At 36.0% G+C, this 15,648-nt stretch overlaps 1 protein-coding gene across 1 annotated transcript in view; it reads right to left on the bottom strand.

Annotated features, from left to right (window-relative positions):
• Positions 1-15,648, bottom strand: part of ADAMTSL3 (ADAMTS like 3) — a gene marked incomplete in the record, with an annotated part of 213,664 nt that overhangs the window by 40,815 nt on the left and 157,201 nt on the right. Inside the window, 1 exon segment of the mRNA XM_072402452.1 lies at positions 10,948-11,184. Within this exon segment, the coding sequence (XP_072258553.1) occupies positions 10,948-11,184 (237 nt within the window).

Genomic DNA, 15,648 nt, shown 5'->3' with positions numbered 1-15,648 from the left:
TTCCTAAGTGGTGGAAGTGCCCTATATAACAAAGGTGGACTAGTCCTGACCTCCGGCTACAACCACATAAATGGAGTTTATCTGACCCACAGTCTAATTACACTTATTCTGTTTAGTCTTCATCCCAAGTCAGCCTCAATACACATGATGTCATGTATGACATTTGTATTTTCTATTTTCCTTGAGTTTGCATTTATTGCACAGTTCACGTGTTTATTATGTCCAGTCTGCAATGATGAAATCAGATGGTTGAGTGCATTACATCCCCCTAAAAGACTTGAGAGATTATAACTCGGTTTTTGTGCATATACAAGGATAATGAATGTTCCAGATGAAGACGTCTATAACCCAGTCAGTCAAGTTCATGGTGATGGTGCTTATAAACCATAACAGTATAATATCTGAGGTCAGCAATACCAGCAAGGACCCAAAGACCCGGGTCTTCTCCTAATGTGGTTTTATCAGTTTGGCTGCTCAGATCCATTGATTGTGTTTGGATGGATTTTGAGGTCACCTCAATCACGTTTTTAGGTGCTATCAAAGATCTCTATTTACCATGATTTAAAGGATTTATTCCAGAACTATTCTAGTTTCAGAACCTTTTCAATTGCTTACGTCAATGTAGTGGATAAGACCCCTCCTGTGCTACAGAGAAAATGCTAAATATAATAACTTTTTCAAAAAAGGAAACTAAACACCACTATCCTGTTTTATTTATTGCAATAATACTATAAGTCTAGTGAAAAGGAGAGATGTTGGGGTTGACTAAAAGAGTTTAGGCTGGCAACAAAATCAACTATCACTCTGCAATGCATAATGCCCTTAGTTTAAATAATGATAGGAACCTCTGCCAATTTCAGCCTTCCAAACCTGAGCAAGTGAATATCTTTTTACACGTCCTTGAACATGTTTGGGTATTATCTGGAAAGTGAATTTTCACCAGTTTCACCTATTCACTAATCTAAGTGAAAGTTCCCTTTGCAAGGTGATTAAATTTTTGCTAAATAAACAATTAATTTTGCTAAATAAACAGCTCAAATTGCTTCGATAAATGCAAGGAGTTTGTATGTTCTCCCTGTGTCTATGTGGGTTTGATGAAAGGGTTTTTTTTTTTGAGGCTGTGCTGAGACGCTTTCCTGGAAATCTCACTATCACACTAAACCACCAATAAACTGGGAGATAAAAATCACTCCTTATCTTCATAACACCAATCAACACTTTCTGGACAACTAAAAAAATGGGATATTAAAACATAACCTGTGTACTTACCTCCTAAATTCCAACACAATTTTACCACTAGCAACCATTTGGACCATACTAAACAATATATATTAACCAACTACAAACTTCCTAAGCTCCAATCATCCTCCATATGAATGCCAATAAACTTAATGGATTTATTTGCCAATGACACCTTGCTGCACCATCCAAATCTTTCAATTCCACAATACCATATCCTATAATCCAGTATAGTTACTTGAAACTTTCCCAGCATCGGTCATTCTATACACCATAGCCAGATCTCAGGGGAATTATTTGTCTGGTCATTTATTTACAGAGCTTGTGTAATTTTCAACCATACAGTAGCACAGATGACCTATGTAGGAAATAGGATTCAATCCCTGTATGAATAAGTAATACCTTTCTTATAAAATAGGATTGTCAGTAAAAGCCTCCTCTCACTATAACTCTATGTGGGTTTCTTCTGGATATTCCAGATTCCGCTTTGAGGGACAGTAACTGACATGACGATGGACTTTGTAAAGTGCTGCGTAACATGTTGGCGCTCTATAAATACTGGCTAATAATAATAATATTACATCAATGTCAATGGGTTTGATTTTTTTAAAGCTTTTCCAAGACTGGAGAAGATAGACCTTAATGGGTGGACCTGGGTGATCCAGCAAACACGGCTTGGGTTTCTTAAAATCATTTGCTATTTGCTGGCAAATATTTTCAGTCCTGGACCAGATCCATAATAAATTTGCTGGATCTCCCAGGTTCTCCTATGATCCTCTGTGTTCTCCAGTCTTGGAGAGATTTAATAAATCAAGTTAAATTGTGGATTTGTAATTTTTTCTTTTTGCAAACACAGGTGCTCTTTTACTGTAAACGAGGCACATCATCACACTGCAATATTGGCAGATATTCATGCTCCATATACAATAGATGTGGTGATTCAGAGGTATTGATTCCTAAAGGATGATATAATTCCAGAGATCACATGTCCTTTAAAGTAAATAATAATAATAATTTTAGCAATACTATGACAGCCATTCTGACATCCAGTATTTCACTTCACTCACAACTTGCTGGACCCTTGCCTGCTTCTCACTAACTGCTACAAATCTCACCCAGCACTTGCCGACTCCTGAGCTTGATTATATCTCTGTTATTCCTGTGCTACATACACATGCTAACCAGTTTCATCGGCAACAGTTCTTATAAATGTCATCAGTCATGAAAATCTTAGTTTATTTTGATTTCTGGTCTAATTTCAAGCATTGAACATTTGGAAATTGTGATACCTCTACCTTAAGAACTCTCCATGTTTAGTTAAGTGCAATCTGGACACACTTCAGCTATCTTAAGAGGTTGCTGAGATAGCAATCTACAGCAAATATTAGATTTAAGTTGATTAAGTGAAAAAATATAAGAGCAATGAATGAGGCTTGAAACTCCAAAGTTTGAGATGTATGAAGTGAGAATATCCATGTTTATAGGAGCAATTAAAAGGCTTTTAGCCTCAGGGAAGATGGACTTTACATCATCTGCTGAAGAGTGGAAGTGAAGACAAAACACCTACTAATAACTGAGCTAAATATTTCAGAAAGTAATGAAATATAAACATTTTAGCAAACTACTCTTTTGAGATAGAAGACTTGGCTCCGATGCTGAATAGTGGTTGAAATGTCCATATGCTTGTACTGGCCAGGGGCCATGAATAATAACACAGTAAATAAGAAAAAGAATGTGCTCTTTTTTTAACTCGCAGAATGAAGGAGCCAAGTGCTTAATTACAATTTTCTGGAAACAATTTCAATTGGCACCTCAGCAACAATTCAAGCAAGGGATGGATGTACGGTTACAAATACATTGAGGCTTATCTAATGACACTGCACTGAGAAATAACATAACGTAACCAAGATTAGTCCACCTGACAGACGAACAAACCTAGGTTTTATTTGATCAAAGATAATGTTCTAAATTGAAGTTACAAGCTTAGCATAACCAATTAATTAATGGGTTAGGCTGTGCAAGGAACAATTTTTTCTGCAACCCAACAAAGGTCCCAATGAACTGGCACAACACTTTGTTTCTTTTTATAATGACCAACAACCAATAAACGAATATGAAAGAAATTTATTTTGCTACAGGATAACAAATCATCCTTTGTAGACCTTTATATAGGTAATGTAATCAACCAAAGAGGTGCTGAGTGGAACTGCTGACCTATGAATAGGATCCACTACATTACAAACACATGTATTAATATGAACACATTTCAAGAACATGGTTTCATTGTCCTACAACAATTATTTTTATTTCTGGGTGTTATTATGCTTTTTAAAATAACTTAGACATTTAGTAAAATCTTTTTTGGATCAAACCATCAATTATGCCATCAGTGGCTAACCAGTAGATGTACAAATATCTCAAGGGTGCTGTAAGTTACTGGTACAGAAATCCAGCTAAGGGTAGATTTATACCCCTTAAACCTGGATCCCCAGGGGTCATTCTTCTTTTTCCAAACCATTAGTGTAAGAGGAAGCATTATACTTCTTACCAACAGCAGTGTAAGAATGGGCATTCATCCTGTTATTAACCACCAGTGTACAAGGAGCCATTCATATATTCCAAATTCCATCCCCTAACTGACATCTAATGTAACAGAGGCAATATTCTAAACTGATCACCATTGTAAGAGGGGACATTTTTTCTCTTACTGACCACAAATGTAAGAGAACCCAATATTTTTCCCACTATCCACCACTTAACACTTACCATGTAAGAGAGGCATTCTGCTTCATTAGGACCAATATAAGAAAAGAACCTCACATGTAGGGGTATTGTTTTTCCCCATAACCTCAAATGTATTGGAGACTGGAGAAGATAGACTATCATGGGTGAACCTGGGTGATCCAACACAGCTAGAACGGAATTCTTTAAAAAAACACGTGTTATTAGTTGACAAATTTGTTCAATCCTGGACCAGATCTAATTCAGGTTTGCTCTTTTCTCAGGTTCACCCATGGTAGTCTATCTTTTACAGTTTTGATAAATCAGGAGACTGACACAGTCTACAAATGTAATGAGATCACAGACACTATTTACATTCACAAGGACCACCAATATAAAGGGGAGAATTTACAATGACCAATGCAGTATGTTGTTATTGAAAAATAATATACACATTCTGTGTCAAATAGCGACTTGTATGGTAATCAGGCTGTTGTAATATATTTTTGATAAGAGTGCAGTCAAAACTAAGATTTCTAATTACACCCCTAGGAGTGTTAATGGCCTTAATAAAAAATGCTGGCTCAGAAGAAAAAATCCTTTTTTAATTCTATCTTGTACTTTAAAAACATAGCAGAATAGATTTAGCTTTATTTAACAGAACCCTGTAATTGTTAATGCTACAAGGAATTTTAAACTAACATTTCATAAAGGTTACAGTATCTAGATGTCTTGACACTGAACTTGTAATGACTGATCTCCTGAGAACAAAATCATTTCTTGCTGTTGATTTTTCCAAATACCTGAACATGGAAGAGACAGAGAAAGTGGAAAGTTGGAACTGTGAAAAGAAAAAAAAAGAGAGAACCTAACACAAAAAGGCCAAAATAGTAAAAGAGTAAAAGAAGTATAAAGTAGAATGTGTTGGACTGAGATCACTTCCTTTGTGCCTGCAGTTTAATTTGACATCTACAAGAAATCACAACCATAAAAGCTACTGTTCTTGTAAAAAGGACACTGTAATAAATGTTCTTTAGAGGTTCTCTTGTAAAGCTTCATAAATTCAAAATAAACAGCATACAACTAAAAACTTGAAATGAATAATGTGATATAAGAAGGTTCAAAAACAGAAGGCAGGAATATTTAAGGTAGGAAACAACTATTTTTTTAAATCTATAAAACAAAGAAGGTAGCCAATGAATATCTCACACCAGGCTTACAGCAAGTACAAAGTGTTTGTCTGGTTTCCCTATTCCAGCAAATCTTTACAGCTTCACCTCCCAAAACCCTCATTATAAGTCTGACATAAACACAGAAGAACCTATGTAGAAGAAGGACCTCTGCCCCCCGTAAGTCACGCTTTTTACTAATAATATTCACACTACTTGGAACTGTTGAGCTTAATCTCTGCAAATGACAGCAGTGATTTTTATTTAAAATATCAAAATGAAAGCTGCTTCTTTTTCATGCATTTAAATGTGAACAGCCTAATGCAGATCTGTGCCATAATGCAAATGGTCTTTTCCCCTCTGGAAAGTATAAAAAGCTAAAGATGTGTTAAATACTTATATTTCCTCTCAGTTCTTCTAATTTAGAACCCTATGGGATTAGTCGTGCGGCCAACACTGGTCACATAGAAGGTACACGACAGAGCTCAAAGCAGCTTTATTTTTTCCATCGTGCTTCCTAATAAAATATCACAATATACAGTAAATTATCTTTAGAAAGGGCATTAGGAGTTCATTTTAAAGCTTGTTGGATACTATTACGTTGTACTGAGCATGGTATTATTGCTAATTAGAATTAGTGGCAGTATGACTACATGGCTGCCATTTGCAATGATCAATTCCGTTCAGAAAACAGCGGCAACCAGAAATAGAAAGCATACAAACCAGAGTGGGTTCAAGGTTTAGGTTTTCCATGAAAACCTATTATACTTGAAATGGAAATAACAGAAATAACCATTATTCCACAACTTGACATCTAACTGCTTTTGCAGCTTTTGATTTTGGGATTCCTATTTGCTCTCTAAAAGATGCCATTTTTTCGGTTCTTATCAGAATATGTTTCGGCTAGCCCCTATTGACTGCCTCTGAATTACATAGAGGATTGACACAAACTTTCCTAGAACTTCTGGCTTCACAAATGGACAGATGTAAGTTATGGAAAATCCTATGGTTGAAGGTAAAGATTAGCAGAAGTGATTCATTTTTGTATTGAGATTAAAAGCATTGCTACATGTAGTAGACTGTGTCTCACAAGGAGTCTATAATATATGGGTCTAGCAATACTAGTCAATCACATTCAAATATTTTTTGGACCATTAGGGTATATATATCATTTAACCTACCAGTATGTTTACAGGTTTCAAAAGAAAAGAAATGCAAAGAATAAAAATTTTACAAATACAGCATGAATATATAAATTTTCTAGTGGTGTAGACCCATACCCCAGCACTGCAAGACCAATGAACCACTACAATGCCCGGAATTGTTTGAATCATAGCATATTCAGCACATAGTTTGCTAAAGACAAATCTCACCCTTCTAAAAATGTCATAACTCCATCACTCCGATACAGTAATGGCAGCAGTAATCTCTGAACAGCTATTTCATATCATTATGTCACTTCTCTAAGAGTGTTTCCCAAAAATGATTTGCTGCCTACAGACAGTAAAGGAAAGAAGTCCACATTAGTAGATGACATGTTTGTTTAGATAAGTTACTACATGAGTCAAAACACCTGCCAAATCATTTGTAGTTCCAAAGACATGTCACTGTTTATGTATTTAGCAGGGATTCAATAGGTATGTGTTATCTCCAACAAGCAGCTCAGTTCCATTCCTACTGCTCTGCTCTATGAGATTTTCAGTAGCTAATAGTGTATAGAACCATTATCCTTATCTGAAACCTGACAAATGTATGTCAGCAGCCTGTAGAAGCATATGTAATATGGAATGAAGTGCTTCTGTGTTACTTTATCCAGAGTATTAGTTACTGTAACCAATGAACTACACTTTTCTCAGAAGTTAATCTGCTACAAAACACCCATGCGTCTCCTAGGCTTTAATAATAAAACAAACCCCGGGGCTATCTAATCTCACTGGGATACATTTTATCCAATGTAAAACATATAGACACAATTATTCTAAGGCTGAGTCAAAATAGGGATGCTACAAAGTAAGAATGTGGGGATTCCATACCTACAAAAACATTCTATTTCAAATATTTTTCATTCTAACATTAGGTAGGCCCTGTCACAAGACCTTTCAGTTCAATACAGTTCTTCCCATGATATTATATGTGCATTTAAAATTCTTCATGCATGATATTACCCTGTAAAAGCTCCACTTGTGTAAATATTGAAAAGCTGCAGGGCATCGCCACTACTAACATGTAATGTTAGCAGCCCCAGCGGACTCTATAGTACAGCGGACGCCAACCTTTCAGACCTCACGGACCACTAAATTCATATTTTTAAATCCTGCGCATGTGCTGAGAGCCATGTGTCACTCAAAGGGGAAGAAATTTAGCCCAGAGTGAAGTGATGATCCCAGTACCCCCCACTCTACCATTGCAGGCTCATACATGCTTGCTAAACATCATGGGGGGACAGTAGCGCAGGGCTGTGACTTTGGGGGACATGATTAGCAGGGTCAGGAGAAGGACCCCGCTAAAGGGCGCACTGGCCAGGTAATTTTTCTGCAGACCACCAAAATATTCTCATGAATCACCGGTTGGCGACCGGTGCTATAGTATTCAGCTTGGCCCTGCCCCCAGAATATTAATAAAAGGTTATGTAGGGAGGAGAGGAAAGGGGATGATCATTGAGGTATAGAAGAGAAGAAAAGGAGAGGTCATGGAAGAAGGGATGGAGCTGTGAAATTGCCTCTCTGATTAATCAAATATTCTAGCAACTTTCAGTACATGGCAAATCAACTTAAAATGTGTAATGGAAAGAAAATTGCTGCAAGTGGGCATTTTTTTGTGCTTTACCTAAACTTTGTGAAATTGGCGAGTGGGTATCTGAAACAGGAAAATAGACAAAAAGGAAGAAAAAGGTCCATAGATAGTATAAAAAAGGTAAGTAAGATTTTACTTTTGAGTTGATTTACGAAAGTTAAAGATAATTTTAACTTTCCAAAGTAAATGTTCAGACAGCAGACAAAGTGTACCTGCATTTACTTCAATTGTCCAACAATTCACAAATTTATTCTTATTCAGTAACAATGTTCTCCCCAGACCCTTTTAGCTAGGACCACCACCCAAGTTGGGTCACAATACAGCTTGTTACCATCAAACTAAAAAAAATTCTGAGGAGATCATGGAGTAAACTGGGAAAACATTCTCTACACTTTTAGTACATCAACCACTCTGACTCTGATCGGAACAGCATTAGCAGACAAAGTTCTGTGGCACCTAAGATAAGTGTGATCCCAACACAAGTTTGTTAATTTGGCATACAAAAAAACCTTCATGTACCTGTCCCGTCTCAGGGGCCACCGTCACTGCTGTACTCAATTTCCCCATATAATATGCAAAAATGACAGATCAGTTTGACAGTTTAGTTCTGCAGAGTTCTGGACATGACTGGGTGATGCAAAAGCAAGAAGGTTCCCACCTCAGTTGTGTCCTTTGCAACACATAAGTGAATGTGTCTTCTGCCTTTGCCTCAACCCAGCATTGTCAGGGGTTCCCTTAATCATTTTACTTGATAAATTGATTTGTTCTTAGGGGAGTGAAAATTGTAGCTGACTATTTTAGAAACTTTTGATCAAAACCTGAATGTGGGCAAAATTATTGTCATAGATCCAATGACTTCTCTAAACTTTGATCAATCCCATCCCGCCCTCTCATAATCTCTTCTGGGCATATTCACATTTTGGCTTAATAATGACACTATTAGTTAACAAAATATTATCCAATGCCGTGTTTGTGTAAAAACAAAGAATTTTAATTTTAAAAGCTAGTTATGGGAACACACAATTCTAAAATGCATTTTACAATTAAAAGAAAAGGGAAATTTCAAAAGCTTAAGTATTGTTTACACATTATTGTAAGTGAAGATAATCCATTAAGTTTTCCATTTAGCAAAATTTATACAAACAGAATAGTGTAATCAGAATTGTTTACTGATCTAAAACATTATAAATCTCTATTGTTCAAAGGCTAAAGAACAAAGTGATGAAAATACAAAATAAAAGTTTTGTTCCCTCCTTCAGCTGATGCACTCTACTTAAAAGTCTTACTTAACCATTAAAGCTAAAACTTATCAGCTGGAATAATAAACTATTCCTTTTATTTTACATTAAAGGAAGCCTTTCTAATGTTGATTGTTGTTGATGTTATTGTTACTATAAATATGTTCATTATCTTGCTTAAAAGTGAATAAAAATGGTCCAACCCATCCTCCCATTTTAAAAACTTTATGGAGCCTAGACATTGATTAACTTCTGGAGCAAGCTGTGCTTTGATATGCAAAAAGAAATAACTGCAGAGTTTGTCTTGGTCATTAAAGAGTTACAAGATTTTGCAGAAAAGCTCATGGCTTAAGATCATCCACAAACTCTGCTGCATTTAGCAAAAGATTTCTTCTGCAAGTCATGCAAACCGCCTCCCTCTCCCACATCAAGCCTCTTTCCTGTCCACAAGGGAGAAGGAGCCTAGTTCATATCTTTTTGTGCAAATGTTTGATGTCCCTCACTCTGGGACTACCTGTATTTACCTCCTGATCAATGTAAGTCCTGATGAAGCAGACTTGCACCTGCGAAACGAGTTGAATTATTGATCTTGAGGTTGTTGGAATATCTACTGTTTGACATAATTGGATGAATTCCTACCTATCTATTCATGCACTTATATAGTGGATATAGGACTACAACCTCAAAAATCAAGGGAGATTACTGTATTTTTATGGATTATGTATGTCATTTTATGTAAATCCATTTGTAAATAAAGTTCTTAAAAAATTAAACTTAATGGGTTTTGTCTTAAAAGTCCCAGACACTTATTTTTTTCCTTTATGATAAATCTTAACCAAAAAGGAATCCAATAAAAAATATATTTCTGCTCTCATAGCTATTTAGACTGTTGGCAATATTACATATATTCTTTATATTTCATTTTTATTAAGCTACACATATCTCCTAGAATTGGATCTTCTTTATACAGTTTCAAATCATTCTCCGCTGGCCAATATATACCACCATTTTTACTGCCTAGTTTTCTGATTAAAGCTGAAAGGGAGTCTGTCAAACTTTCCACTTTCAGCAAAAAAAAAAAGCCCTGATGTCAGGGAGATGATTGAGAATTGCTTTTTCAAGCGGTGTCAGTTTTATGGTCCATTTAATTGGCTGATATCACCAAACTCATGTATTTGCTGACAAAGTTACACCAGACACGAGCGCCAATGTTGAAATGGAAACCCCTTTCCCTTCTGCTTTTTTTTTTTTGGCTAATGTAAAGTACATAAAATTTTTGGCAAGAAATGATAGAGAAGCGTACAAAAGAAAAATGCTCATGTTACCTACAGTTTGCATTGGTATATGTAACTGAAGTTTTTGTTTTTAACTGATAAGTCTTCAGTAATGATGCATTAAACAGTTACCACTTTACACTTGATGCTTGAAGTAAAAGAAAAACATCAATCAGACTAATGTGGAATGTTAGAAGCTGAAATAATATAAATTATAAACATATATCGGCAACTAAATAATAACATTAGGTTTAGGCATTTTTTTTATAAGCCACTGGATATACCCATCTGCCTTTGTTTCTATGTTTGGGGCATGCCAATGGAGAACGTCTGAAAGGTGACCAAACAAATCAGTAGATGTTCACATGTACTGCCAAGGTACCTGGATCAATGGTAACTATATTCACTCAGCATTGGGTTCAGTGACCAAGGTGCACGTTACATTTTTGGAAATATCCAAACCATGATCATGAGGATGAATTTAATACTGTTTTCTACAGACTAAGCACTTACCTGGCAAATACCACTGATGCACATATCTGGAGAGTCTGTGTTACACCGTGTACCATCTAGGACTTTTGGGGCCAGTTCCACAATTAGGTTTTTCCCCACAGCTTGACACTTCAGAGCACAGGGAGCTGTGGCATCATTATACACTGGCTGCCATTCATATAACTGCCCCTGGTATTTGACGTCATTGTGTGCAGAACACTGCTGGGCTCTGAAGTCTCCAACATCAGAAGGACAGTCCTGCAAAATCAAGAAGCCACAAGAAATTGGTAAAAGTTGTCACATACAATGGATACAGTTCGTGCTATAAAAGAAATAAAAACAAATGAAGAATACAAGAAGCTGTTCATCTCAGGCTGTGAACTTATTCAATCCTGCTGTGGACAGAAGCTCCAGGCTATATTTTTTCTGCTAGGTTCTCTATCTCAGTCTTATCATATATTGTTCTCTCATTTGATTCAACATATTTCCAATATTCTTCCACTGTAAAGCCTAAAATATATATATTATATGTGTTTTACATATATAAATAAATATATATATATATATATATATATAAACACTCCCTTTTGAAAATGAGTAATGTCATATCAAACGTCTATCTACACAAGTTTGTTTAAATGCATGCAATGGAAAACCACTAAAATCCATTAGCATGCTATAGATATGTGAAGACTGAAACAGGTTTAACTGCTTTTCTAGCAGATTAGGTTTCCCACCACTGTGAAATGAAACTAAATTAGTACAATTTTCTAAAAAAAAAAAAAAAAAATAGAGGTCAAGCAAAGTAGCTGCTCCTTGCTTTTACCATGTAGAATGTAACTCTAAGTACATAATAATAGTGTATAGAAAATGGGTATTACGTTCAGTCAGACTCTGTTAAGGGTTCTGTTGAAAGAGGTTATTAAAAACATGGGCTAACCTTTAAGTAAATGAAGAAAAATGCAAAGTAAAAACATGAACTCAATGTTCACGTCCAGAACCTTATTGATGTGCAGAACTGAATGACATTGGCCCTTCAGTAAGGTTAACATCTCAAAACAGGACTAGAGTGAAAGATGTTGTGTGCTGCCACAGAGATGCTTGACTCTTCAATAAACGTGCTAACATCTGGAATAAATAGACTTTGTTATTACTGTAACTGAGAATCACGATCGGGTAGATTTTACCCAACCTGTAGATGGTAACTTTAGCTGTCTCCCAACATTAAATAGCTTTACCATTTTGACCAATGTAATATTCTACTTAGTTTAATACTGACAGGCTATTCTCAATAAAATGACACCTGTATCAACTAATTGAACAATGAAGACATTATAGAAGGTTTTAGAGTCAAAGGAAAGTCTACTATGAATGGCTATGTATACATTTGCTACCAGAATTTATGAAGTGTGGTCAGGGTACCTATGCCAACTATAAAACCTTAATGCAGAAGATGTATTCTTTGAAAGGTACAAATGGCATTTTCAGTGGCATTTTATAACTGATATCATGAGCAGTTAAAACAAATCTATTGGAGAAATAATAATTGAAAAGTAAAATGTAAAGAAAGATCACACTAGGGAATTTAAACCTTGGAATGGGTTTTAGTATAAATTGGTTGCTAATATACATAGCCAGAAAAGTTTCCATTGCCTGGTATTAGCAGGACTGTCCCCGACATCTAGCAGTCAATTAATTGGGTAGCTCCACTCTATTACCATCAGAGGCTGTTTTAAGGTTTGCTGAATAGGTTTAAAGATGGCTCGAAGAGGAGCAACAATTTCTAGAATCGTTTATGGTAAAGCCAATATTGCACCTAGCTCTATATAATATACCTCCAACTCTACTCCCATGAAAATTACTAATTCAGAATGTAAGTACTTGTAATTGCAATTACTAATTCGGAATAATGTAATTCCTAACCAGTTAAAAGAGCAAGGTACAAATCTTAGCCCATGGTTTCCAGCCTGCACACACGATGATGAGATTTTGAACTCTCTGCATTTCCAGGATGCTACAGCGAAGGTGACATTTCCACCTAAGGGCTAAGGGCCAAGGTAACTAATGTTTTCAGAAAGGGGTTTTTTGAGGGGGTTTATGGTATCCTATGGGGCTGCCGAAACTAAATGAATTGCCACACATCAATCCAGCCTGGCCAATTGAGATGGCCAAAGATCTAACACCCAGTAGACTTGTACATGTAAGAGACAAGACAATTAGGCCTAACTCTTTTTAGATAGTTACAGAAACACATTGGGCCTGATTTATTAAAGCTCTCTAAGGTGTGAGAAAATACACTTTTATCAGTGAACCTGGGTGATCCAGCAAACCTGAAATAGATCTGGTCTAGGATTGAAAACATTTGCTAACAAATGACCTTTAGGAAATATATTTGAGGTTTGCTGAGCTGCCCACGTTCACTGATGAAAGTGTATCTTCCCCAGCCTTGGAGAACGTTGCTAAATCAAGCACACTGTTGGAAGCACCCTTATCCCAGAAAATCTAAAAATGCTTGGGGTAATGTTAGTGACAACTAATTCAAAAGTGATTTTTTTTTCTTTATTTTGTCAAAACTTCCCCATCACATGCTAAGAAAGATGAAATAATTCCTAGCCTTGTTATTGGACATGGTCTGAACCGGCACATGGTGGTTGGTCTGTTAATAGGGGTGATTTGAGAGCCAAGGGAGTCTCATAGAGAGCTAGTGAACCTCCAAAGTAGGCAGGAAAATAAAAGTTAGACACCATTGTGAAAGCACAAACAACACTGTAGAAAAGTAGATTGTCTTGTAATCACCTGAAAAACCAACTCACAAAAAGCAGCACATAAATTAGAAAGACCTATCTGCAACCAAATTATCCAGGAGTATTTTCAGGGAGGAAATAGAAACAATGCCTACAATCATCTATGTTCCCATAATTAGTTGTATTTTATATTGTTGGAGGTTTATAATAAGGGCTGCAAGGTTGCAGAGAATAAAACCCTACATCTATGCTTAGATAATGATTTAGGCTATGCCAACTTACCTAAAGATCTTACAGGTTCTGTGAAGGTTATGTCAATAACGAGTTTGGTCTTTGACATAGAAGTTTATGAAATTCCAAAAAACAACCATATGATGTTTTTTTTAATGGAACCCAAAACTTTATCTTAAAGCTTGCAGTGCCCTTATCTCCAACATAAAAGAAGGCCAATAACAAAACAAAGAATAGACAAGCTATGGCAGCATAAAAAAAATTATTAGGGAACCTCTAGATAGAAGGACCAAGACCTAGGATCCTTGTGAACATGCAACTCTATGTGTCTCATGGTAATGTATATTACGTTACATTTTTATTTTAAAGCATTTAAAATGTAGAATAATATAAATAAAGAACCTTAATATCGAATCTGCATAAAGCCATTGTGGTCTATACTAAAAACAGGTCCTTCAGCAAGCAATACAGTATGTTGCAGCGCCAAAGCAGTTAAAGAGCTGCAGGTTGTCTTAGAATACTCTCAAAAATGTATTTCAGTCTGTAAAAAAATGAGTCATGGGTAATGTATTTGCATGGAATGAATCATTCCTGCAGTTCTAATAATAAACAATTAAACAATATAATAACTGTTGTATATATTACAAAGCCAGAGAAGTATGTGCACACCACAACAGATCCGGACAGAGTATCCTCGTGTTAACAGGCTTCCAGCTCCTTACCATTAAGAGCACTTGAAAGAAAAGACACATGAAACCAATTTCACTGTAAAATAATTCTGGTCTGCTGCTTATGAAGACATTTATATTATGTGGGGCCACAGCTACTCTCTCTCCAGTGTTGTATGCAGACTCATGCTCGTCTTTGGTTTGTTTCCATTTGTGAGCAGAGGCCGTTGTAAGCAAACTTTCAACAGACAGAAGTAACAAATGAAAAGGAGCATGTTGCAAATGAAAAGGAAACTGTGAATTCCTAACATTAAACATGTCATGGTTTACAAAAGTAAGAAAATTTGCCAGGATTGTCATGTAACCTGGACAAGTATATACAGACCACATAACAAACCCATTAATTTTATAGGCTAAAAATAAAATTCCAAATGAGTTATCTTGATGAGATCAGGGCAAAGGAAGGTTTCTGTGTGGGAGGTGGAGCTTTCACTTCTAGAAATATGGAAGTGGTAAATGGGTAATAGGTTAGGTAAAAGTTTAGGATTATGAGAAAAAGCCACGAGAACACCATCGGATGTCTGGTGGAGTCCTTGGCTTGACAGGTTAGAGCTGTTTTGGTGGCACAAAGAGGCCCTACTAAATATTGTGCAAGGTTGAATTGTTCTTCATTGCTAGATGTAAAGAATAAAGGTGGAAGTGACAGATTCAAGGGAAAATCTCCTTAAAACCAATTCATCTAGTAACAGCATGGAAGGGCATCACATATTGAAGACCCTTGCCTTCCTAAGATGACTAAACACATTCAAATGTGCACACTGATAAAGGAGACACCTAATTAATACAGATTGTTTATGTGTTGTAATTAGTGATCAATAGAATCAAACTGTTCCCAAAAATGTCACATATATATGAAACTTCTAAAAGAAATTGATCTCTCAAAGGAAAAAATTTACTATAATAATGGCTATTTGTCACAACACAGGAAAATGCTTAGTAGAACACAGACACAGATAATGTAAACGGAGTGTTTGTTTTGTCCTGCATTCCTGCTTTGTCCTCCCATGTGAATAAATGAC

The sequence above is a fragment of the Pyxicephalus adspersus genome, chromosome 2, assembly GCF_032062135.1.
Source record: "Pyxicephalus adspersus chromosome 2, UCB_Pads_2.0, whole genome shotgun sequence".
In the NCBI taxonomy this organism is placed as follows: domain Eukaryota; kingdom Metazoa; phylum Chordata; class Amphibia; order Anura; family Pyxicephalidae; genus Pyxicephalus; species Pyxicephalus adspersus.
The sequence above is the reverse complement of the archived record's forward strand: the minus strand, read 5'-3'. Positions and strand labels throughout refer to the sequence as shown.